We start from the raw sequence: 23,289 nt of genomic DNA, 5'->3' as shown, positions 1-23,289 counted from the left end.
GAGCCTGCTCCCACCTGCATCTATTAACAGATTTCCCTATCAGTGCTACCAAAACCATCTATTTTTATACCCAATTCTCCACAAAAGTCCATTATCTGAGTTTCCAGAGACAGAAAGGGCAGTGGAGACTGTCCGCACTGCTGAGAGCTGCAAAGCTGCAGCAATGCTCAGCCCCAGCTTTGGGCTGGTCTAGCATTAAAACCACAAGTACAATGGGATTAAAAATGTCACACAGCAGTTTGTCCAATGACAAAAAGCTATTTAACAATCCTCCTTCTTCCCCAGGTGTGGCTGTGTGTACTAAAGGAAACAGGTATTTTGGAAACACAACCAGTACAGGTGATACTAGAACATGCTACAACACTGCATGACTCTGAGGTCAGTGCAAAACACACTGCTCCCCTTCTCTTTCCATGGAAAGTGTATTTCTTTAGGCAAATACCAATTTCTTTTTAAAATGTTTAATTAGTCTGAACTCACTATTGTACCTCAATTATGTTGCCGTGTCCCTTTCAGGATGTACAGAAGACTGTGATCAGCCATTGTTGAAGGATGGGAGCCATCCCCAACTGGCCAGCAAGGCTGTGCTACCCAAACAGGTTTCCAAAGTGACTCTCATTTGCATTCAGAATCACCATGGGACTAGGGAATGCTGGAAGATGCAGACCAAAAAAGAGATTCTCCGAAAGAAACAGCCAGGCTTTGAGAGTAACCCACTTTTTGAACCCAGACAAAGGTTTTTTGAAACTTGCACAGAGACCTCATTCAGGCACCAGTTTTTCTAAGAGTTGGAATAAACTCACTCTTACCCCTCAGAGGCGGCAGCCTTGGGGAAGGACGGAAGCACACACAAAGGCAGCCCATATGCCATACCACAAACATTTCCCTGGGCTAGCAAAGAGGTCAGGGCATGGACATTTGTCACTGGAGGCCAATTTTAACTCGATTACTGACTGCATTTTGGAGCTGCTCTCCCACATCACTGGTCAGCACAGCCACCTTCCTACTAGGATGTGCAAGGGGAGGTGGCACCTTTGTTCCACCAGCTGCTGCAGCAGGGACATGTTGCCCTGAGTGCTCCTGCTCTACCCCATAGTTCCTGTGAACATTCAGCCCAGGGTGCTCCTCTGCAGACCCTTGTAACCCCTCAGCAGGAAGAGGATCCAAAATCCATCACTCCCAGAGTATTTTACCTCCTTTCTCATGGAGATCAGCAAGATGCCATCTATGCAGTGTCACTTGCTTCAGACTTTGTAAGAGATGAACCTGCTGTTTGCAAGGGTTGGTGCTAAAAGACTGCAGGAACCAATCACAGGACTCAAAAATACTCACTCCTCTTGTTTCCAGGGCTAAGGTACAGAGGAGCGCTTTCCCCAACATCCAGCTCCTCTCCAAACTCATGCCCAAGAAAAGGCTGGGCCTGGAGCTTACCTGGTCCTTCTCAGGCTTGTCTGAGATGTCGTTGAGGCTGGTGGAGGTCAGGTTTCGGTGAGCCATGGCCGGGCTGCCTGGAGGAACAACACCAACAGCAGTTAAGGTACCTGCTTGGATCCAGTCAGAACACAGAGGCTCAGGCTACAGCAACACCTTTCCTTGGGAGGCTGATGTGGGGAATTCCAGACCCTGACAAGCTGCTTTCTGTCACTTCATGTGGCACAGGGGGGGTTTAAGACACTAACACTTTGTCACCTCTGACCCTCATAGCAGTCCAGTGACTCAAAGGACAGCAAAAGAATCCAAGAATTTCCATAATTCCTGCCTGTGGGAGAAAAGCAACACAGCACCACACTGCTGGCCAGCTCACCCAGGACCCACGACAAACTCATCCCTCCACAGAGCTGGGACCTTCCACGGTGCAAAGCCCTGGCCTCAGCCCCCCTCAGCATCCCAGGCACTGCACACAGCACAGACAGAGAGGGAGGGGGACAGCTCCAGCTCCTTTGAGACAGCCCCTAATGAACACTTCCCTCGCTCTAAGCAAGCTCATTAACTAAGCTCAGGAGCATCTCACTGATTAAAGCAATGTGTGTGCCACACTGACATGCCAGGAGTCAACAATTCCTAACACCATATTCTCCAGAGAGGTGAAGAAACTCTCCAGAGACACAGCAGAATAATTAAATTTAAACCAACCCAAACAAACAACAAACCAATAGTAAACAAAGGTTTCTGGGACGGATACAGGATCAGAAATCACAGTGGTCAGTATGAACAGTAAAAATTATCCTGAAATGTTCCCATCCCTTCTCATCACGTTTGCAGGAACCTGAAACACAGCACCAGGAGCTTTTATCCCAGAGTTTCTGACCATGAACTTCATTGGAAAGGGAGGAAATATAAAGGAAAAAAAAATGGCAAGGAAGCATCTCTCAACTGAAGCTGTGTTTTGAGACCAAATTTATTTGATATTATTATAAGGAATGTCCAAGTTTTCAGTGTTCATCAGCTCCCAGCACAAACAAGCTCAATAATAAATCAGCATCAGGAGCTGGGAATAAAAAGGAGCAGGAATAAAAAACTCTGGACTCTCCAGAGCTGGGTTTTCTTTACAACATATGTGGGTATAGATTCAAAGTAGCTGTATCTGCTGTGTGTAACTGCCACGTCCAGCAACATCAGCACAGCCAAAGCCAAGAACAATTAGACAAATCACGTACCACAAAGGGGATCCCCAGCTCAAATTCTTCCTGCTGTTATTTAAGACCCCATTTAGCTGCTATTTTTTCCAGATTACATCACTTGTTTGCTTTGTTTATTGGATTCCAAGCTGACTGTTCCCTGGGATATAATGACCCTTCTCCCAAGAGGAGGAGGCTTTGTGCCTTTCTCTCCCCTTGCTAGCAGCCTCCTTCTCCTGGGGATGTCAACATAGCCACACAAACTCAGAGCAGCTCCAAATAAACATGTGGAGTACAAAGTTTCGGCTGCTGAGACCCCTGTGGAGGACTTCTGGCCCACAACACTCACCCTTATGGTGCTTGCTAACGAAGGATCATTTCCTGATCCAGGTCCAATTCCCATTCCCATCTCTCTGGCAAAAGTGACCTGAGCCTGTCCATGGCCGTGCTCAGCCAAGGACTTGTGAGGGAAGTACAGCAGGCAGTCCAAACCCCTCCATGCCATTACCTATGAATCAGCTCCATAGTCATCTGGCAAGGGGAATACCCTGGAATTCAGACTTCAGTCACTTGTCATGGTCACCACAGAACACTTCTGTGCCACCAGTGCCATAAGCTGTGCCCTCCTGGGAGGAGCAGTGCGCTCCTCTGGGATCAGCAAGGCTCCCTGACACAGGGAATCAGACAGGAGCAGTGCCAGAGACCTGTCCAGCTCACCCCAGAGAGGTCAAGCTGGCAGACTATTTCTGAGGATAATTTATATGAAAATTACAACATTTAAGGCCCTTTAACAGGCAAAGGATACTTCAAGAGACAAAAAAAAAGTGCCAGCAGCCATCCTAGACTACCCTTGGAAGGGGGGAATGGCCTGACCTACCTGCTTCATCCCAGATGAAGGAAAGAAGGCTAACAGAATGAAACAGAGCGATAACAGGAGCAGCCAGAGCAGCACACTCCCCACAGAAGGCACCCACGCTCTCCCCACTGTTAGGTTAATGCAGCAGCAAGCATTAGAGCCTGGCTGTGGCATTGCCTGTCCCCCCTGCCCTGCTGGCCCAGCCCCCCTGGCGCTGCCCACACTTACTGAGCCATCCCACGCTGGGGCTGCGCGGCACTCCCAGCTCATCGTCCAGCGTGCGCGTGGCCAGGCAGGGCACCGAGCTCTCCAGAGGGCTGCGCGCTGGTGCCGGCCAAGCGGGACACAGCAGCGGCAGCAAGGAGCAGCAAGAGAGCAAAGGGGAAAAGTTAAAAGAAAAGAAAAGAAAATTATGGCAGAAAGAAAGGCTCAAGCAGTGGTACAGGGAAGCCAGGCAGGACAGAAGGTTGGAGCTGCACAGTGCGGTCACCAAAGCCCACTCGTTTAGATCCTGACTTCTCCTCTGCAGCTCCACCTCGCAGCATTCACTTGGCAGGGCTGGACACAGCTTTCCATCCCTCGTGTCTCAAATTCAGGCATCCTTGAAGCAGATCTCATGGAAGTGAGTGAGCAGCTGCAGTGCTGGTGGCACTGAGCAGTTCCAGGCTGCAGCACCATCAGTAACAACAGGTTTTTGAAAATAAAGATCAGGTCATGTCCCAGGAGCCAACTTTGAGCATCCTGATCCCATCTGTACACACTCAGGCACACCATCCCAGATTTGGAAATGCTCACCTTAGTCTGCCACCCTTCCAATGATGCCAGCATACACATTGATAGGGATTTTCCAAGCATTCTCAGACATCACCTCATTTCTGGTATTGTTCAGCTGATGCCACTGTTCAGCTACAAAAGCACTGAGGTCCCAGTTCATGTGAAAAGCACTGAACTGATTAATACTGAACCAGAGGAGCCATGGCTGCCCCATCCCTGGAAGTGTCCAAGTGACAGGGCTTGGAGTAACCTGGGCAAGTGGAAGGTGTCCCTTCCAGTGGCAGGGGGCTGGAACAAGATGGTCTTTCAGCTCCCTTCCAACCCAAAGTCCTCTAGGATTCTAAAGTGAGATAAAACCTCTCTCCCCCCCCAGCCAGGTATCCTCCTGTCTGTGCCTCAGCTGACAGCCTGCTATTCCCACTCAACTGTTTCTAAACCATGCTGCCAGCACAGTGTGAACAGTGCTCAGGAGGTGTTTAGGCAGCACCCACGCAGTGATGGGACAGTGCCATTATTTATGGTGGTTAAACACACACACTTAAACACATCACAGTTTTCTACAGTCTCTGCCAGCTTGGGTTTAGCAGCATTTCATCATTTCTCACTTGCCAAAGGCTCCCACAGGTGTTAAATTATACAAAACGCTGGCAAGGCACGAAGCTCTGAAAGAAAAATCTCAAAATGGAAAGCAAATGTCACCACAGAAGGCTGGTAAATATTGGTCAGTCCTCCAGTCAGGCACCTGCAGAAGGGATGGGCACCACAGATCCCATGTTATAGCATGGCAAAGCTCAAGGTGTGCCAGCTGGAGAGCTGCTAGCCCAGGTGTCATGTCCTGCTCCAGGGGTGTAGGACAAGGGCTGTGCCAGGAAGGAATACAAAGAACTCTTCAAAAGCCACTCAACAAAATGAGACACACATAAAAACCTGGCAAAAACCCCTGCAGGAGTCTCATCAATATGTAACATGGAAATATCCTTGCTGAACACTTCATACAGTTCACCCTTCTACCAATGGAAGCAAGGAAAAGGGCTGTGTCTTCAGAAGGTAACATGGAGGAATTGCTTTAGTCCAGCTTTGTACACCCAGAATTTTGGCAATCATCTTCTTTCTAGTGAACAGACAGCAATGGAGTGCTGTGATTTATCCTCTTCCATCCATGGCACACAAGGAACTACCCTCTTTTGCCCAATTCCTTTCCCAGAGCAAAGGGATTCCTGACAAAACATCCTGCCAGAGTAGGTGTCAGAGCACACCTCGGCCATGTCTCTGCCCATCTGATCACTACCTTACCTACAAACAGGGCAGTGACATCAAAGATGGGGGCTGAGGATGACCCACCCAGGCACCACAGAGCCACCCCCATCCCTAGGGAGGGTTGGGAAAGGATAGAGATGCTCCAGGATCAGTTATGGCAGGGAGATGGGCAGAGACATCTCTCTTTCTTAGATTCCTGAATTTCTAGAGGCATCTGGGATAACTGCATGGGGCTCATTCACCTCAGAAGTCAAAAATAAGAACATTTTGGAGGCCCTAAGACTTCCGTTAATTAAGCGCTCTGAACCAAATGAGATAGAGGCACCACAGGATTTTTTTGAGCCATGGCCCAGGGTATATTTCCAAATTTCAGATCTAACAAACAGATCCCACCCCTGGAAGTGTTCAAGGGCAGGTTGGCTGGTTGCAGAGGGTGTTCCTGCTGAGCTAGTGAAGCAGGGGATAGCTGCATAGGCTGTAAAGCTGTTGTGCAGAGGGCAGGCGGATGCTCAGACCTATTGGATGGAAGTGTCACTGACACTGAGATGAAAACAAACACCTACCTGGAAAGAAACTCAAGGGGAATTTAGGAATGCCTGGGGCTGGTGGCACAGTCATTAGGGTGATTAGCTATGCTAAGAGACAGCTGCACTCCTGTTAGCCTCATAAAATTTTTATCTGTCTAAAGGACACATGAGACACCCACTGAATCCAAGGTATAACCTGATCAAATACATTCTGTAGTTACTTTTCCATTAAAGTGTAAATAATAAATAACAGTAATGACTACTCATCAGGTTTCTCCCCCATATGTCAGTCTTGCCCTTCTGAAGTCTCAATGCACTTGTACTGTCATGGAACAGAGTGTGTTACACATCCTCAGAGCACATCAATATCCCAGGAGGGAGAACAGAGACAGAACATAAAAGGAGTGCCTGAAGACTAGACCAGGAAAGAATTCCTGGACAATCAGTCCAACTGAGCCAGGACCTGCACATCCCATTCAAACAAGAACAAGAAATGAATGATATTGAAATCACTTAAAATCCAAGTAAAGAAGGCCTTTAGCCATGAAAAATGAGGAGGGACTGAGTGAGAATGTGAGGAATGCCCTTTGTCAGCATCACTCTTCCTGGGATAAGCTCTGCCTACGTGCAGGAAAAGGGGTTTGCAGCCGAGAACTGAGGGCATCCCCTACAAGAGGTGACTGAAACACTTGAGCACCAGGAGCTGAAGGCATGTCTGTCTGGGGTTCAGCCTCCCACACACCGTGGCCACAGGCCAGGGTTCTGCTCCCCACAGCGAACCCGACCATCACAGGCCCAGAAAGGACTGGAGCCATGGAGGTGGTACCAGAAAGCAGCTGCCTTCCATCCAAACGGTGGGGAGCATACCTTGGGAAGGCATCCAGAAGGCCAGGCTGGCTGGGGCTTGTAGCAATGTGCTCCAGCAGAAGGAGTCCCTGCCCATGGCTCCTCCAGCTGTAGCACTCATCTGGCCATGCTGTCCCTAAAGCTGTCATTTCCTCCCAGTGCTCTCCCCAGAGCCCAGTCCCTCTCTGCTCCATTGGTCTCCTGCAGGGATGTTCACTGTGAACACTTCCTTGGTTCACGTTACTGCACCTTGCCTTACTCCCTCACTCACCACTTTATCAAGGCGCAGACACAACAGGAGGTATCACCCAGAACAAGGAACACACACATACACACTCCTGCTGCAAAACCAAAGGATGATCCGAGGTAGGAAATATTAATGAAGTGTGAGAATAGGTTAGGGATGAATGTTAGAGTGAGTTTTAGAAGCCAAACACAGCAAGCTAAGAGGCCTTTGGTGGAGCAAGAAGAAAATAATTTCTTCACTTGCTCTTATTTCTGGGTATTTTAAAATGGCAACTTTTAACCCAATTTCCAGACTGTCACAGGAGACAGTTGAGAGAACTCCAAGGCATGACAAGAGGCATAAAACTCCTCTTTTTTTAAATACCATGAGCAAGAAGACCCCAAATCTCCACCCAGGGGCAAGCACTGAGTCAGTGCCCAGGCCTCCATAGCTGTCTGCATACACACACACACATATTTAGGGACACCACTACCAACATGGCACTACCTATTCCATCTTTTTTAGAGAGAACAGGACACATATTCACAACACACACCACAAAACTATTTTAGGACGAATAAAGCAGGATGGAAATCAGCTTTACCCCACTGGACAATGATTTTATGGCAATAAAATGCAAGCTAGGTGTTACTGCCAGGTCATTTTTGATTCACAGTGCTACTGACACTGTTACAGACACAGAATGTGCATGGAAGCTTTGTCTCTGCCCAAATATTTCAGGTGACCAGCCTTTTAAGGTTCAGGCCCCACCAAAGTTTTTGGCAAATCTCTCTTTCCTATTGTTGCTCCTAAACCACCTCCTAGACACCAGCTGCGAGAGCACCACCTGCCTTCAAGCCTGCCCCTGGATCCCTGCCAGTCCAGTGAAGGTGTGCTTAGAGTGCTGTGCCAGGGCCAAGCAGCTGCAGAGCCCCCGCTGATGCGCCATCAGCACGGCCTCGCTGCTCCTGGGGTTAGGAAGCGGGGTCAGGGCCACGCAGTTAGTTCTGGGCGGGTGGGCTGCTGTGACAGAGAAGGCTATAGCCAGGTAGCCTCTGCATTACCATTATCGGGGTTGGAAAACATCCTACTTGCACTGGAGACGGTCTTTCCAATGTCAGCCAGCGAGCGCAGGTTGGATTTCTTGGTCTGGTGCCGGTGCTTCCTGAGCAGCGTGTAGGTGACCTTGTCCTTCAGGTCGGGTTTCAGCAGCCCCGTCTCGATCTGATTGTCAACGATCATCTCTGTGGCCACACAGGAAGGGGTAGGGAGGGGAGAGCAAAATTAACCACAGAGCTCAAAATCGCTTCCAGGGAGAGCAGAGAGAGAGGGCTTGGAGGCATTTTCACCCTGCCTTTTTGAAGGCTTTCTCACCATCTCAAAGCCAGCTTTTGTTTGTATGAAAATCTCTTTTAGACATTCCTCTCGAATCAGGACATAACCATTTCCATCCAGCATGAGCCACTAACACACCCACTGCACTGAGATTCCCTTCTGCTATTTCCTACATGCCATGGAGCCTATTTCAAAGACCAGAGTAAGCCAATTCTTAGCTCAGAAATGGAATCTCCACTGAGCCTGGACTTTCTTGGAGATACTATTACTCTATTGCAAGTTCCATAATGCTCTCATAAAGCACACAGAAAATCTTCTATCAGCTTCAACAAGGCCTGAGTTCACCTTGCAAGCCCCCAGTAAAACTTAATCTAAAGATAGGAAGAAATCCTGGAGATGAGCCACTAATTAAATCATTCACTTGTAGGACTGAAGTGATGGCAACTACAAGCGGCAGAACTTGCTCCAGTTACCACAGGATGTATTATATGGCTTTACTTTTCATGGAGTCACCAGGAGAAAAGGCCCCCAGCGCCCTCAATGCCTGCTCACTTCCCATCAATTCCCTCCTTTCTCCTCCCTTATCCCAGAGTAAAAAGGCAGAAAGGTGGCTAGACTTATGAAGAATGTCCCCTGTGCAGTAAGTCTGGCATGAAGTTGTTCCCTTGGTGACTCGAGTTCACGCGCTGTCCCCTAAGGGCAAGTGGCAGCTCATATTTGTCTGCTGGTAACTTTTATTTGTGCTAATAATAAAAGTTATGGCAAGGGGGAGGCAGGACACGCATCACATTTGCTAACTCAGTGAGTCAGAAAGTCATCCTCTACATGCTGCTCAGAATTAAAGCCTCTTCAAATCCCCACAGAAGCACCTAGCTCTTCCTCTCAAATTAAGACAGGGTGGGCAGAAGCACGTAGGTACCCTTACACAACATGCCTGGCAAAAGGCTGACCTTTGCTAAGTGTTACTTTAGTACAAGCTTTTCTGGCTCGTGGTTTTGGTTAGTGAGTTTTGGAGTATTTCCTTCAGAACCTACATTCAAGTTTTATCCTTCTCTATCTGGCACTTCCCTTCCCTGTTGCAGATAAAACACAAACAACAAAGAGAGTTTTTCTTTGGAGTTTTCCTTTCTTGTGTGTCACTACCAGACACAAGCCAAGTTATCATGATTAAATCATTCTGGAAATCCAGTCCTGGGTATCCCTACCTGTCTGATTAAGGGTCTGGACCAGCAAAAACACCCCGCTCAGGACAGTGTCATAGTGTCACAGCAACAGCAACCACCAATGTGTAATTTAATCTCCTAGGAATTAGATTTAATTTGGGGGTTGAAGAAGGAGATTGAAGGTGACATCTCGAAGGGACTTCAAAAGAAAATTTAATGTTTCAGGGTTTAAGGTTTCGGACCATGAACGCCAGCTTCTGAAGCAAGTTAACCTTCAGCAGAAAACTTGAGAGCTTCTTGGGGGGTTTATTTTGTTAAAACTTTGCAAAGCTGTGCATTTGGATACAAAAGCAAAGGAAGATACGTGTCACCGCAAGCAAAACTAAGTTCAAACCTCTGTATTTAACACCAGAAACACCTGTAATTCCAAGTCTGACGATCCAGTGTATGGGAGAATTCCATGCCATGATAATTTTGACCTTACTTCCGAGATGATCATTCAAAGCACTGAGTTTTGGCAGAGGAAGTACTTAATTTTTCTCTTTTAGATCTCCTCATGTAATGGCTCTTAAACTCAGCAGTTTGGTTAAATGTCCCTCCACTGGATGGCTCACTTGGAAAATTTATTTTCCCTAAGTTCTCACACACCATGGGCAACATGATCTGGCTCTCAGCATGTCACTGAGCGTCACCTGGGCCACAGCTGATTTGACCATGCAAAACCTGCCCTCCCACTCTGCAGAGCAGAGCACCAGCTGGTGCTGGGGTGCTCTCCCCTCTCCCTTGCTGGGGATGGGGGTATCCCATCCTAAACACAGCCCCATCTGCCCTCAGTAGGCAGCTGAACACCTCAGCCAAGAGCAGCTCCTGGCCCGAGTTGTTCTGCACGAACAGTACCTGATGGGTGTCTCTGCTCCAGACACATGGCCTTTCCACATGTCACCTTTTCCATAGTGAACATAAATTAAATGGATGTCTTTTACTCTTTTTCCTGCACTGAGAAGGACTCTTTTAATCTATCTGTTATCTCTTTCCAGGTACTTTCTATTTTTTTCCCCTATTCCTTTTTCTTCATTTTTTTTCTCTTTTATGGGAAAAGCAGTGCTTTTTCATTAAAACCACCCATAAAGCCAAACCAGAGTTAATAAAAATTTGTGGGGAAGTGGTGAGAGAAAGAGCCAAGGCAGGTGTACTTACCCACCACCTGTGGGAGGGAAGAAGCCTCCATATCCAGCATGATGGAGCCTTTCTCTATGCACGTCCTCAGCTCGAACAGGCTGTGCAGGGACAAGGTGGCCACGTGCGGTTTGCTCCATCGCTCCCCACCTTGCTCTACCTTCTCCTCAAACTTGATCCACCTGCAACAGGGCAGAGCAATGACATGGGGTTAAGGCTGTTGCCTCCTTGCAGGGAACTAAATCAGTATTTCTGGAAATAAGGCGACTTGTCCTTCATTATCTGGGCAGTTCTGGTTTAATGGTTGGACTCCATCATCCTGGAGGGCTGTTCCAAACTGAATGATTCTGTGATTCAATTTCAGGCAATAAAATATGGAATCAGCCACTGCCAAGGTGGAGGCAGCACGGAATACTGCTGTCCCATGCCCACAGGCTGACAAAGATGGGAAGAGAGGAGCACAAGCTAGTCTTGTCTGAAGGTGCTCCTAGAGAACAAATGAGCCACCAAAGGAGAAGGCACAAATTAAGGAGCTCATTCTTTCCCTCCAGCTGCTGTTTAATGATTTAACCAAGCAGGTCTGAAAAACCCAGAAAACTTATCTCAAATGGAAGGTGAGAGCAAAGGGTAAATCCTGGTTGTGCAAAACACTCTTTACACCCCTAAAACTACATCCCAAGAGCAGGGAAGCAGGAGGCTCCCTGTCCCTGGCATGCAGCCCACCCCCAGTTCCCCCTGCAGCCTTGACCCTGCCCTTGGCCCTGCTGTGCCCAGCCCACAGCGTGCAGGGATGGGCAGTGGGGATGGAGCACAGAGCTCCTGTGGGCCTGGGGGATCTCAGCTGGCCCACACCTTCTTCTTCACCACAACACCCAGCAACAGCTCTGCTGTAAACTGGGGGTGCAGGAAAACGGGTCCAGTACGCCCTAATGGCAAAGCAGAAATGCTTTTTAATCCCCTCTTGAGACACCATTTTAATATATGTGGAAAATGAAAATTCCAGTGACTAATATAAAGAGATTATTAAGAAAAAACCCTACACACATAAGGTAAGGAAGCTCATAAATTTGTTCAAAAGAATATTATTAACAGCAAGGGAAATTATCTTTAATCCTGAAAAATGTATTACTTGAGGATTAATCAATTATGCTTCACAACTGCAATAATCTCTTTCTGAGCCTTTGTTTTTTTAAAGCTGCTTTTTAACTCAAGATAAAAGATTGATTTTCATCTTCAATTAATAAGGTCCTTTTAGTTCACAAAAAATAAGTGTTTCCCAGGACACCTGAGGGATCTGGGTGGATGCAAGTCTGTGCACTTCAGAGGCTTTGTGTGGAGTCACATTTACCCTTGTAACAGCAGGAAGGCTGCAAATTACCAATGTTTGTCCTTCCAGGGAAAGTGATTACTCACAACTATCAATATTTGCTTTCTGTTTACTTTTCTCACTGCAACCCACAGTCCCAACACAATACACCAAACATTAACTTGCAAACCTGGGTGAACAAATGCCTGCTGGATTCATACCACCAGAGAGTGGTGTGGGTTGGGAGGAACCTCACAGCTCACCTAGTTCCAAACTGCTGCCATGGGCAGGGGCACCTTCACTAAGCAGGGAATGCCTGCATTCCAGAGGTGGTGACAGGGAATGAGGCACAAAAAGGAGAAGACCTGCAGCAGCTGGAGGGCCCCAGCCTGTTGTGAGGAGCAGTGAAGTATCTTTGGGGACCAAGACATGCCCACCATAGCGTGGGGACATTCTCTCTATAAGGCAGAGAGATGGCAGGAAGGTGATGGGATTACAGAGAAAAGGAATGACAGTGCTGTACTGTGGGATGGTGGATATGGGTTTTTTGAACTTCTGTTATAATCTTTTTTGTTCTATAAGCTGTGCCAGGAATTACATTTCTATCCTTCACCCTTTTACACCTGATAATATCACCACAGCTTTCACGGGCTGCTGGGAGAGAGGTGCAGCAGAGAGAAGGAATGTGTAGGTGTCAGAACAGAGCAGGAGGGAGATGAAGAAGGTAATTTGATTGTTTGCTCTCTCAAATATGAGTGCAGCCTTTAGCCCTGCACCAGCCCGCGGCCAGCATTGCTTTCCCCAGCTGGGAGCAGTGCAGTTCTACACTGGGCCAGGGGAAGCGTCAACCCTACAAGGTCTCTTCTGTTCCTCTCCTCTCTCTTCCACCCACACAGCACTGCACTTGCTCCTGTGTTCAGTACCTGCTCCTGCAACTTCCCAGTTGTGGGAGAGCTGCTCTGCAGCAGCAGATGTGAAACAATCCCAAATCAGCTGGCAGACCCTGTGCCTACTGAAGCACAGCACCAGCCAGCTCTGGATGCACTGGGAGATGCTCAGGAGCTCTCAGGAGGTTCTATGGTGCAAGATTAAGCAATTTCAGCAATGTACTGAAAAATCCTGAGCAATCAGACACCTTGTAAGATCACTATCCATAAAGGCAGGAGGTTAAGTGAATTTAGAAACTTAACAGCACGTCAACAGGGTGCTTTGTTACATTCTGTGTCATTTATACAAAGAATCATGGATCCATTCAGGTTGGCGAAGTCCTCTACAATCATCCAATCCAAACATTAATCCAGCAAAGCCAAGGCCACCACCAACCCATGTGCCTAAGCATCACATCTACACATTCTTCAAACCCCACAGGAGATGAGGACTCCACCACTAACTATCCTGCACAGACAACCCTATGGGTGAAGAAATTTTTCCTAATATCCAACCTAAACCTCCCCTGGCACACCTTGAGGCTGTTTCCTCTTGTCCTGTGGTTTGCTACTTGGGAGAAGAACCCTGCAGTGAACCCCACACACAGCTCCATGCAGCACTCCTACCAAAGATGTGTAACAACACCTACATCAGGAAGTGCTGAATTCATGGCAAGAGGAAAGAACAGCAATAAAGGGAGAAAAAGGATGAGCAACAAGTCAGAAGTTAGAGAGTAAAAGGTGAAAAGTCATTAAGTAATTTCCCCAAGCAACTGAGAAGCAAAAATAAATTAAGATAAGAGGTAAAGGGGTAGGTGGTGGAGCAGCTCATTAAATCACAGGTAAAGAAGATTAGGGTGACCAAACAGGGGCTAACTTTGAACAGACAGTGCCCTTAAGAGGGAAGGTAGGGAAAGAGCTTAGCCCAGCCACCATAAAGGAAAAGAAAAACCCCCAGGCTCAGTGAGGGCAATTGGGAATAGGCCAGTGGTGTTCAGGTATAAACTACATGTAACTTGTAGCAGGCAGACCCCAAAAACCCCAGACCCCAGCTTTTTTTCTCATGGCTTTTTGATCAAACTAACAGCAGCATCAAAGAACCCAACCAAGGAACTCAAAGCAAAGCAACCCCATGCAGCACTTAACATGCACCTTGAATCATTTCTTCACAAGAAAACAACTTTAAGCTTTTTTTCCTATTTAAAATTAATTCCATCAGTAACTCAGGAGGACAGGGACAGCCTGTCCCTGTGAGGTGGGAGCAGGCTCAAAAGCCACTTTGGGGCAATAGTACTGAAGCGGCTTTGACTCAGCCAAATTGGAATTGGCAACTTCTGCCAATTCTGGCCGAGACGTGTCCCCCTTTGCAAAGCACCACTGAGCCCATACTCTTCTCTCCACAGGCAAACTATTGCAATCCATCTGGCACTCTCTTGTTTCCCTAGTTTTTCTTTTAGAATACCTAAACAAACCCTAAAATTCTCTCATTTACCAAAGAATGGCAATTTGAACTTCGCAGGCTCCTTTCTGTGGCTTCCCCATGCGATCCTGCAGCACGGCTATTCCCCAGTGGAAAGCTAAACCAGGAATCTCCCGTGGAAAGCACTGCTGGCTGCCCTTCCCTTCGGGGGTAAAGGAAAACCAACCCACCTTGCAGTCTCCTTCCACTCCATCTCCTGTCCATCAACAGCCAGAAGCTCGTCCAGCTCGGTGAAGAGCTGCGGGGGCGCGGGGCTGTCATCTTCCTCTCCGAGGATGAAGCGGATGCGCTCGGCGGCAGGGGAGACTGCAGAGGTGAAAATACTGCGGTTAACGGCCTGTGAGATGACCAGGGACATGCGGCTCCTCTCCTTGCCCTGCTCCCCGAGGCCGTTCAGCTGCTTCTCCAGGCTGCCTCTGCCATCTGACATCCTCGGCACTGCGGACGCGGGCCGGGAGCGAGGGTGCCTCTATCTCCCTCTCTCCCCTTCCTTGCCTCTCACTGAACTTCTTACAAGTTCAAGCTGGGAGTAAAGTTCAGGAAAACTTGTCTCTTCCTACAGACCTTGACTACGTTACAGCAATTTGCAGTCCTTGTGAAAAAAAAGCACTATGGTGCTCTGTGGCGCTGCCCGAGGACCGGCCACTCTCTGAGCAGCCCGGATCCTTCACCCCCTTTTTTATATGACCTAAAACCAGTTCCAGCCAAACCAATTGGGGGCTTGCTGGCACAGCATCCCACTGCTGGCTTTCCCCTCCCTCCCTGCCAGCCAGGTTTGGGCTGCCATTGGCCTGCAAGGCAGGCTGGAACCTCCCCAGCCCACCACTGGAAAACACAGGAATACTTAACAGAAGGGTTGTCTCCTCTATACATGAAGAATGCAACCCCATGCATTTAGTCAGGCACCAATGCACTGAAAAAAAACAACTGGTCCGGGTTGGAAAAGGCTGCCTGTTTAGGCAAAAGAACTACTATGTTCAAACCCACGGCACAAGCAAAGCCTGTTTGTTTTATAAGCTCAAGAAAAAGGACAGAAACCCTTTCTTGGCTAAGGGTTCAAAATTCAAACCTGAGAACATCACTGTACCCATCATCCCAAGGCCCAAGGGCATCTCCTAAAGATAAGTGGAGCCCACACCACCAGAGTCACCTTGCTGAAGGGCTCCTTGGGGTCTACAGCCTTTTTCTCAGCATATCACCTTAAAACAAAGGTGTGACCATGTGAAATTTTAAGACAGACATCCTTTCTGCTGGATGTTTATCAGCATTAGAGACACACAGCAGACTATGAACTTTGAACAGTTCTGCTAAAAACTCCTTTCTTTTCAAAAGATCAGCTGGCCCTCTCTTGCAAAATAATTAATTACATCAGGTGTCCAACCACATTGATTTTTCCAGGGTAAACAGACTCTCAATTTGCAATGGGAAAAAAGAAACCAGTAAAAAACATGCCCTTTACTCCTTTTTCTTTTCCTTAAATAAACTTTGATAGCTTTCTTCCTAAATTACTCAGAGTGATGATGCTTCAGTGATATAGATTTCCTTTTGACTGAAAGTATATTTGTAATCATAAATGCCCTTGGAATCTCCTGGGAGCCAAGGACCTTGCCCTGCTGCTACAGCAGCCTCCCCATCACGAGGCATTCAGCTTCCTGCAGGCTTCAGGAGAGCTGGGGAGAGACTTCTGACAAGGGCCTGGAGTGAAAGGAAAAGGGGGAACAGCTTCCCACTGACACAGGACAGGGTTAGATGGGATATCAGGAAGAAATTCTTGCCTGTGAGGGTGGTGAGGCCCTGGCTCAGGTTGCCCAGAGAAGCTGTGGCTGCCCCATCCCTGGAAGTGTCCAAGACCAGGTTGAATGGGGCTTGGGGCAACCTGGGCTAGTGGAAGATGTCCCTGCCCATGGCAGGGGGCTGGAGATGCCAGACTCATGCATGTTCCATCGTCCTCTCCCTTCACCTGCACTAATGAATCTCACTATCTTTTTATATTCAAATGGAATTCAAATATCACAGGTAGAAAACAAATAAAATACACATCCATCTTATTGCTTCAAAAAGCAAGATGGACCACAGAAATGGCTGCTGCTTGGAAGAGGCTGTAAGAGAAGGGACTGCAAAGCTCCTTGAGCTGTTGAAGGCATCCACTGGAGCCAATGGGAAAAGTCTCTCTTGAGTCACTCTGAAGTGGTTTCACTATATGAAGTGCCAGCCATAACACAATCACTCCACAATATTTTGCACACTGAACCTGGGTGCCCATCATCCGTCACCCCCTCTCTCTTGGCTGCCTCCTCTCTGTGTTGCTGATTACCCATTACCTGCACTTAGGGCCGATGATAAGGTTCACAGTCCCATTAGGGCCCTTGCTGGGTCACAGGTCCCGATGCTGGCCTGACCACATGCTCCTGATTGCCATTTTGTGGGTTAATGGGCCGTTTATGGGCTGTTTATGCGCTCTCTTGAGCAAGGAGAACATATTTCCATCCTCATCTCCAGGCGAACACCGTGTGCTCGGCGTGGGCAGCCGGCTGAGCCCCGGGCTCAGGGGCTGGGGAGTCATTAACCCGGGGGGTGACCCCTCAGCCCCCTGCCTGCCCGACCTCTGAGCACCACCGGGCCAGCCTGGCCCAGCCTTGGCCACCACCTTTGCTTCCTGCCCGGCCATCCAGCTCGGGAGCTGCTCAAACCAGCACCACTGATGCCAGGAGCGGCTCAATGCTGCTTTCCTTACTGTCTTCAAGAGAACATCCTGATGGTCAGCAGACATTTGCAGCAGAGAAAAGGCTCATCCACAAATTTAGATGGCTGAGGTTATATTTTTCCCCTGAATGGGAGAGGAATTAAGATATTAATTGCAGAGGGTTGAATGTTCCTACACAACATGCATACAGAGGCAATGCCATCCATAAGGGAGTCTCTCACTTGCCTCTCTTCCCTTTCCTGTTCCATTCAGTCTGTGAGGCAGCTTATAAAATGATAACTTGCACAAGAGCAAACACATCAGCAGTTTCTCCAAGTTCAGCTCAGGCCAGTTCTGAGCACAATGTATACCCTCGGGTTCCCAAAGGCAAAAATCAATCTCCATCAAGAGAGAGGAATCTCAGGGAATTTGGAAATAGGGAGAGACACGTTCTAGCACAACCTCAAATGGGGCATGCCTGAGCTTCCCAGCCCTGCTCCAGCAATGGCTTTGGTGGCAGCCATCCCTCACTGCCTGGTGAAATGGCACAGCCACACATGGAAATGCCAGAGGGGTTGGTGGCACTGGCCCCCTATTCTAAAGTCACCTCCTGCTTTGGTGCTGAGGTCCTGGCTGGTGGTGGGTGGAAGGCAGCTTCAGCCTGGCTCTCCGCGTGTACAGGGCTGCCTCAGGATGGAGAACAGGGGGTACCTGTGTTGATGCACAAGTTAAACAGCCTGTTCTCCACTCAGCCAACATGCTTTCCCCCTCCTGCTTTTTCAGCTGGCTGCTATCAGGGACACTTCTGAAGACATGAAAAACTTAGTTCCTTATCAGGAAAATGTTGTTGAACAGGTTTGTCTTTGAAATCAGGATTTCTTTGTTTGTGCTTGTTTCAAGAATCAGAACTATTCAATCAGAACTCTTCTTGTGTTTCTACTTTGGTACAGATTTTCAAAAGTATTTTAAAGCCTTAAAGGATAACATCAACTAAATTTAAGATAAACCAAAATTACTCTCTTCACACATCTATAAAGGACTGAAAATTCACACAGATGAAGTAAGTCACTGGAGACAGATGGAGGAAAACCTTTTATTGTTTTAAATGAACAGAAGACAGCCACATTTCCTTCAGTAGGGTTTCCCTTTACAAGGAGAAGTTATGTTTTGAACATGTTAATGGCATGGCTAGCTGCATAACAAACCCATCCTATCTCCTCCCTGCAATCCTGTAGCAGTCTGACATTGATTCCAGTGAGAACAGGATTAAGCTGCAATACATTTTTCACAGAGAGATCCTTCTGAGATATTTTGTTGCCAGAACCACTGCTGATTTTCCTATCTGGCTGAAAATAAATGTAAAAGAATTGCAGAGAGTTTTGCTGAGTGACTAGCTAGTAAAAACTTACTCCTATCTTGCCCTTCAATTCAACCCACACTTCTTGAAAAGACTTTTCTCTCTGCCTGTTCCCACTTGCTTATGCCTTCAGTTCTTTATTACACTGAGGACCTGCACCTCAGTCAACTGCTTCCTCCATCTGTGGCCGAAGGGACCATCAGATACAAAGCTCTCTGTTACTTCTAAGTGCATTGGCAGCTACAGAAATCCCTGAGAGACCTGGTGCAAATCCCTCCCCAGAGCCTGTGGAACCAGTACCAAGAAAAGTGGTTTGTCAAATGTGTTTTCCAGGCAGGCTTATTAAAATAGGATATGATCACACTCCCATTCCTTTCTGCGGCTGCCCTCCCTCTGCCAAAGCCCAGGTCAAACCCATCCACAGTCAGAGCAGTGACACACTTGTGCAGACACCTGTAACAGACTTAAACTTGTTTCGTTTCCAGTTAAGCTAACTTCCCTTCCAAAATTCTCTATTACCAAAACCAATTTTAATTGTGTGTCACTGTCAACACAAGACACCAGCTAAAGGCATGTGGGGAGGCTTTGGTGGCCCACAGTCCCACCAGCTTCCTTTAAAGACAAACCTGAATGGAATTCCACCTAAAACCAGGAGATGAGAAAACAATCACCTGGGACACCTACTTCTGGAAAGACTGCTCTGAGTTTTTGGGAGCACTGCTCCGAGGCTGCACCCTGGCCTTTCCCAGGGTCCCACAGAAGCATGGTGATCTGCTCCCCAGCTAATCACTCTAAGCAAGCGTGAGAATTTCTCCTTGCTTGTTTTGCATCTTTGCTTGTGAAGAATCACTTTTTGACCCCGTGCTGGGGCAGGCTGGCTGTGAGGCAGATTAGACTTTCCACAGGCAACACTTGGCAGCTGGGAACACTCCCCACAGCACCTGACCCCAGGCCACTTCTTGCATGATTGTGGGGTGCAGAGAATGCTATTTGAGGTGCTTGCTTTATTTTGGAGCAAATCTACCCTATCTTTTAAGAGTGTCCCTTCCCAGACATAATGAACAGCACTGACTGCCTCTGGAATAATCCATTTTTTGCTGGACTTTTTTACTTATGCATGATAGTACATGTTTTGCTGTAAATTCCTCTGCAGCACGTGGCATATATTAAGTGTCTAATCTGCAAAAAATCTTCAGTATTGGACAAATTCTTAGTAATAGTGTGTTCTCTCAAGTGCCAGAAGAACGGCAGCATTTACATAATGCTTTGCTGGGCATTCCCAGCTCCCTTGGTCTTTGGTGCTGTGCCTACAGACGCTTTGTTAAAACATTCTTTGGAGATGCAGGGAGAGAAAAAGAACCCTTCTTCCAAAAATGTTTCACATCAACTCATCATTGGATGCAACATGGACAATCCAAACTTCTAAACAAACCCAACACCATCTCATGAAAATGTGGTGAGCCTTATCCTAAAAGGCAGTTCCTATAAAAGAAGGCAGCATGCCAATCCCATCCACATGGCTGTGATGGAGAGACCACCACATGCTATATCCTAAGTCCCATGATGAGCTTTTTCCAGCACTGCTCCACTCGAGGGAGACTCTGCCTTCAAAGACTGTTTTTCCCAGCTGCAGCCAAACCCAGTAATGTCTACACAACCTGCCAGAAGCACAGGCAGCTGCAGAATCCCAAGGAAATGGGAACAGATAGCCTCCCACAGACACACAATGAGCCATTTGAGCCAAACTAAGCAGTTTACCTATTAACAATGTGAGGCTCTGCCTGCTCACATCAATGCTAGGCTCCCCGGATTCCAAGGGTGCTGAATTGGGCATACATGGACCATGCAATTCCCCATGGGTATGCCACAGCTAGATGCTAATCAACAGTGACTGGCTCCCAAACTGATAGAAAAACAGGAAATTTGTCTTTTTATACCACATTTTAAAAATTTTCAAGCATTAAAGGCAGCAATGCCTAAGACACTTTTACAAACCAACTACTCCACAGTGACAAACCATACTGGTTATAAACCCTGATATAAAACACACCATAAACAGTTCACTGCAAAATATGGATAACAAAGGTATTTTTGGACCAGTGCTGGGGGTCAGCCATCGTACTTCCAGTTGTGCCAGACTGCTATAGCAGCACATTTTTAAGGAGTGATTCCCAAGCAGTTGCCAAGAAGACTTTAATAAAGAAAGAGCAGCACCTAGGGAAAGTCTGGCTTTCTCCAGAGCTCTGGAACATTTCCTGTTGTCACACAGACACAGGATGCTATCTGGCATCACACCTCCATTGGATCTGAGCAACAGTCAAGTTCCCAGTGAAACAGCAGAGCAGTGGCTGCCACATAGAACTGAGCTCAACAATCATTCCCTCGTTCTCATTATTTTCCTTCTCTGGCTTTTCTTGGTTTCCCTTTTCAAAGCAGTGTGGCTTTCACATCTCCTTCCTGGAGAGACCAGTGCTGTCCACCTCTCTGGGATTCTGCTGGGTCCTGCTCTGGTGCTTAAACACTGTAAGCACACCATGATCACACACAGCTCTTCCCACACCTCCATCAGTATTACTGCACCATGTGCCCACAAAGCAACTGCTCATCATAAGCACAAGGGAAAACTCCTGCTCCTCTGGTGAACCAAAAAAAAAATCCTTTTCTTCTTCACCACTGAAATGTTGCTCCCCAAAGATGGTTTTAAAGCAGGTCTGAGAAGCTGCAGTCCCTGTAAGCAGCATTGTTTCCTTGCACCAGCCACAAGCCCTCCTGCCAAACTCTAACTCAGTCTACCATTGCTCCTTTACCTCGTTTAGGTAACAGGGAGGGTACAGGGACACTTCTAAGGACAGCCATAACAACTCTGGGCTCTCCTCTTGGGTTTAAGCTTCCACACAACGACAAGAGGAAACTTCCTCTCTGCCTCCCAACCAGCCCTCCGGCTGCAATAGCCAATTTTCTGCCCATTAAGCTCTTCTCACAAGCAGGGTTTCATCACTGTCTATTTGTCCCGTTCAATCAATCTCCACAGCTGACTGTTTCAGCACTTATGGAAGTCTCCTTCAGCAGGGGCTCAGCAAGACAGAGCCCACTCACAGAGGGAGGAAACTGCACACATGTGGGTGAGGATTTTCCATAGTTATTCCCACAGTTTCCAAGCACGCCGAGCCCTTTGCCCCGTGTCTCCGGCTGCAGCAGAGCCCACCTCTGTTGCCAGGCAGTTTTTCAAGGAGTACTGAATGTTTCTGGCATCCACACTTTTTGCTTTCAGCTCTTTTCATTCTGTCCCCTCTGTTTTCCATGTTGCCAAACACCTCATCCATTCTGGGCACAGAGGAAGCCGTGCTTTATTATTCCTCACCATCCCTGCAGATACCAACTGGTGCATGAGAGCTAAAGGCACGGGCTGGGGGATTCTGCAGGTTGTTACTCCTTCCTCATCACCCATCCTGCTCCAAACTCCACACAGGAGAGGGAAGCCACGGTGTAAATATGTATTTTATAGAATCCCACACTGGTTTAGGTTGGAAGGGACTTAAAGATCATCTTGTTCCAACCCACTGCCACGGGCAGGGACACCTTCCACTAGCCCAGGTTGCCCCAAGCCCCATTCAACCTGGTCTTGGACACTTCCAGGGATGGGGCAGCCACAGCTTCTCTGGGCAACCTGAGTCAGGGCCTCACTGCCCTAACAGACAAGAATTTCTTCCTGATATCCCATCTAACCCTGTCCTGTGTCAATGGGGAGGCATCCCCCCTTGTCCTACACATACTCCACACTAAAATCACTATCACAGAATTACAGAACTGTAGTACACCAGGTTGGAGGGACCTCAAGGATCATCTGCTCCAACCAGCTCAGAAGCCAGAGCTCAGGAGGCCGTTTCACCTTGACTCACAGCAGGGGGAAGGTGCCACCCCTCCTCTGAGATGCTTTGAAAAAGGCTTCTCTATTTTCCCACTACCTTCTGAACAGCTCTGCTCAGTGACAAACTGCCCTTTTGGCTCACAACAGTTCACAGCCACTTATCTAAAGCCAGCCTGAGAATCCAGACAATACTTCCATTGACCAGGAGAGCACCAGGATTTGGCCTGACAGGGTGCTTACAAAACCAGCTGGTTTCACATCTGGGTGCTCGTTTTCCTCACATTTCCCTGCTGCTGCAAAGCAAGCTCCATCGGGTGAATCCACCCCTACAGACCTGCCCCTTTGGGTGCCTGCATTTACTCTGTATGTTAAATCCTGATCAACACCACTTCCCTCCCTTGGCATCCCTGGACATGGTAGCACCATCCTGATGGAACTGTCCCACCAGTCAGCAGCGTGGCAAAGCAAAGCTCTGCGTGGGTAAATCACCTCTCTGAAGGCATTTTCTTTTTCTCTCTGGGTCGAGTCAAGGGAACTCGGAAAAGGGCTCTTGCAATGGCATTTGGGAGCAGAAAGACCCTATTGAGACAAAGCCACAATGAGCAGTTTCGGGCCTGCCTTTAAAAATTAACCACCATTAACTCCGGGCTTGGCAGGGCTCCAGGCTGCCAGCAGCACACTCCTTCCAAGCAGCTTCCCAGAAACTCCCAATTCAGCTCCTTCTCAAAAGCCTGCTGACATTTGGGCAGCTCCTGCTCTGCACTGGTTTCCCCTTGCAACAGCAAGTGAAGTTCAAGCTTCTGCCTCCTTTTAACTCCGAGCTTCACAGACTCACCCCCACCTCCTACACAAACTCCAAACCTCCAGGGAACATGACTGTGGTGGAAAAAA

The 23,289-nt window shown here is 47.9% G+C and overlaps 1 protein-coding gene across 10 annotated transcripts in view; it reads right to left on the bottom strand.

The window, feature by feature from the left end:
- Positions 1 to 23,289, bottom strand: part of SLC4A4 (solute carrier family 4 member 4) — a 117,226-nt gene that overhangs the window by 39,253 nt on the left and 54,684 nt on the right. For 5 of the 10 annotated variants that reach the window (XM_071431273.1, XM_071431271.1, XM_071431272.1 and 2 more), the window contains 5 exons: positions 14,661 to 14,796; positions 10,800 to 10,960; positions 8,169 to 8,348; positions 3,703 to 3,798; positions 1,432 to 1,508 (listed from right to left, as the gene is read on the bottom strand). In XM_071431273.1, the coding sequence (XP_071287374.1) occupies positions 1,432 to 1,508; positions 3,703 to 3,798; positions 8,169 to 8,348; positions 10,800 to 10,960; positions 14,661 to 14,683 (537 nt within the window). In that variant the 5' untranslated portion in view covers positions 14,684 to 14,796. Of the gene's footprint in view, positions 1 to 1,431; positions 1,509 to 3,702; positions 3,799 to 8,168; positions 8,349 to 10,799; positions 10,961 to 14,660; positions 14,797 to 15,054; positions 15,169 to 23,289 lie in introns of those variants that run through there. The other 5 variants (XM_071431274.1, XM_071431267.1, XM_071431275.1 and 2 more) reach the window with 5 other exon arrangements.

Source organism: Agelaius tricolor, unplaced genomic scaffold (genome assembly GCF_023055355.1).
Source record: "Agelaius tricolor isolate 1412-34295 unplaced genomic scaffold, bAgeTri1.0.p SCAF_8, whole genome shotgun sequence".
Lineage (NCBI taxonomy): Eukaryota > Metazoa > Chordata > Aves > Passeriformes > Icteridae > Agelaius > Agelaius tricolor.
This window is presented reverse-complemented; position numbering and strand designations above follow the sequence as displayed.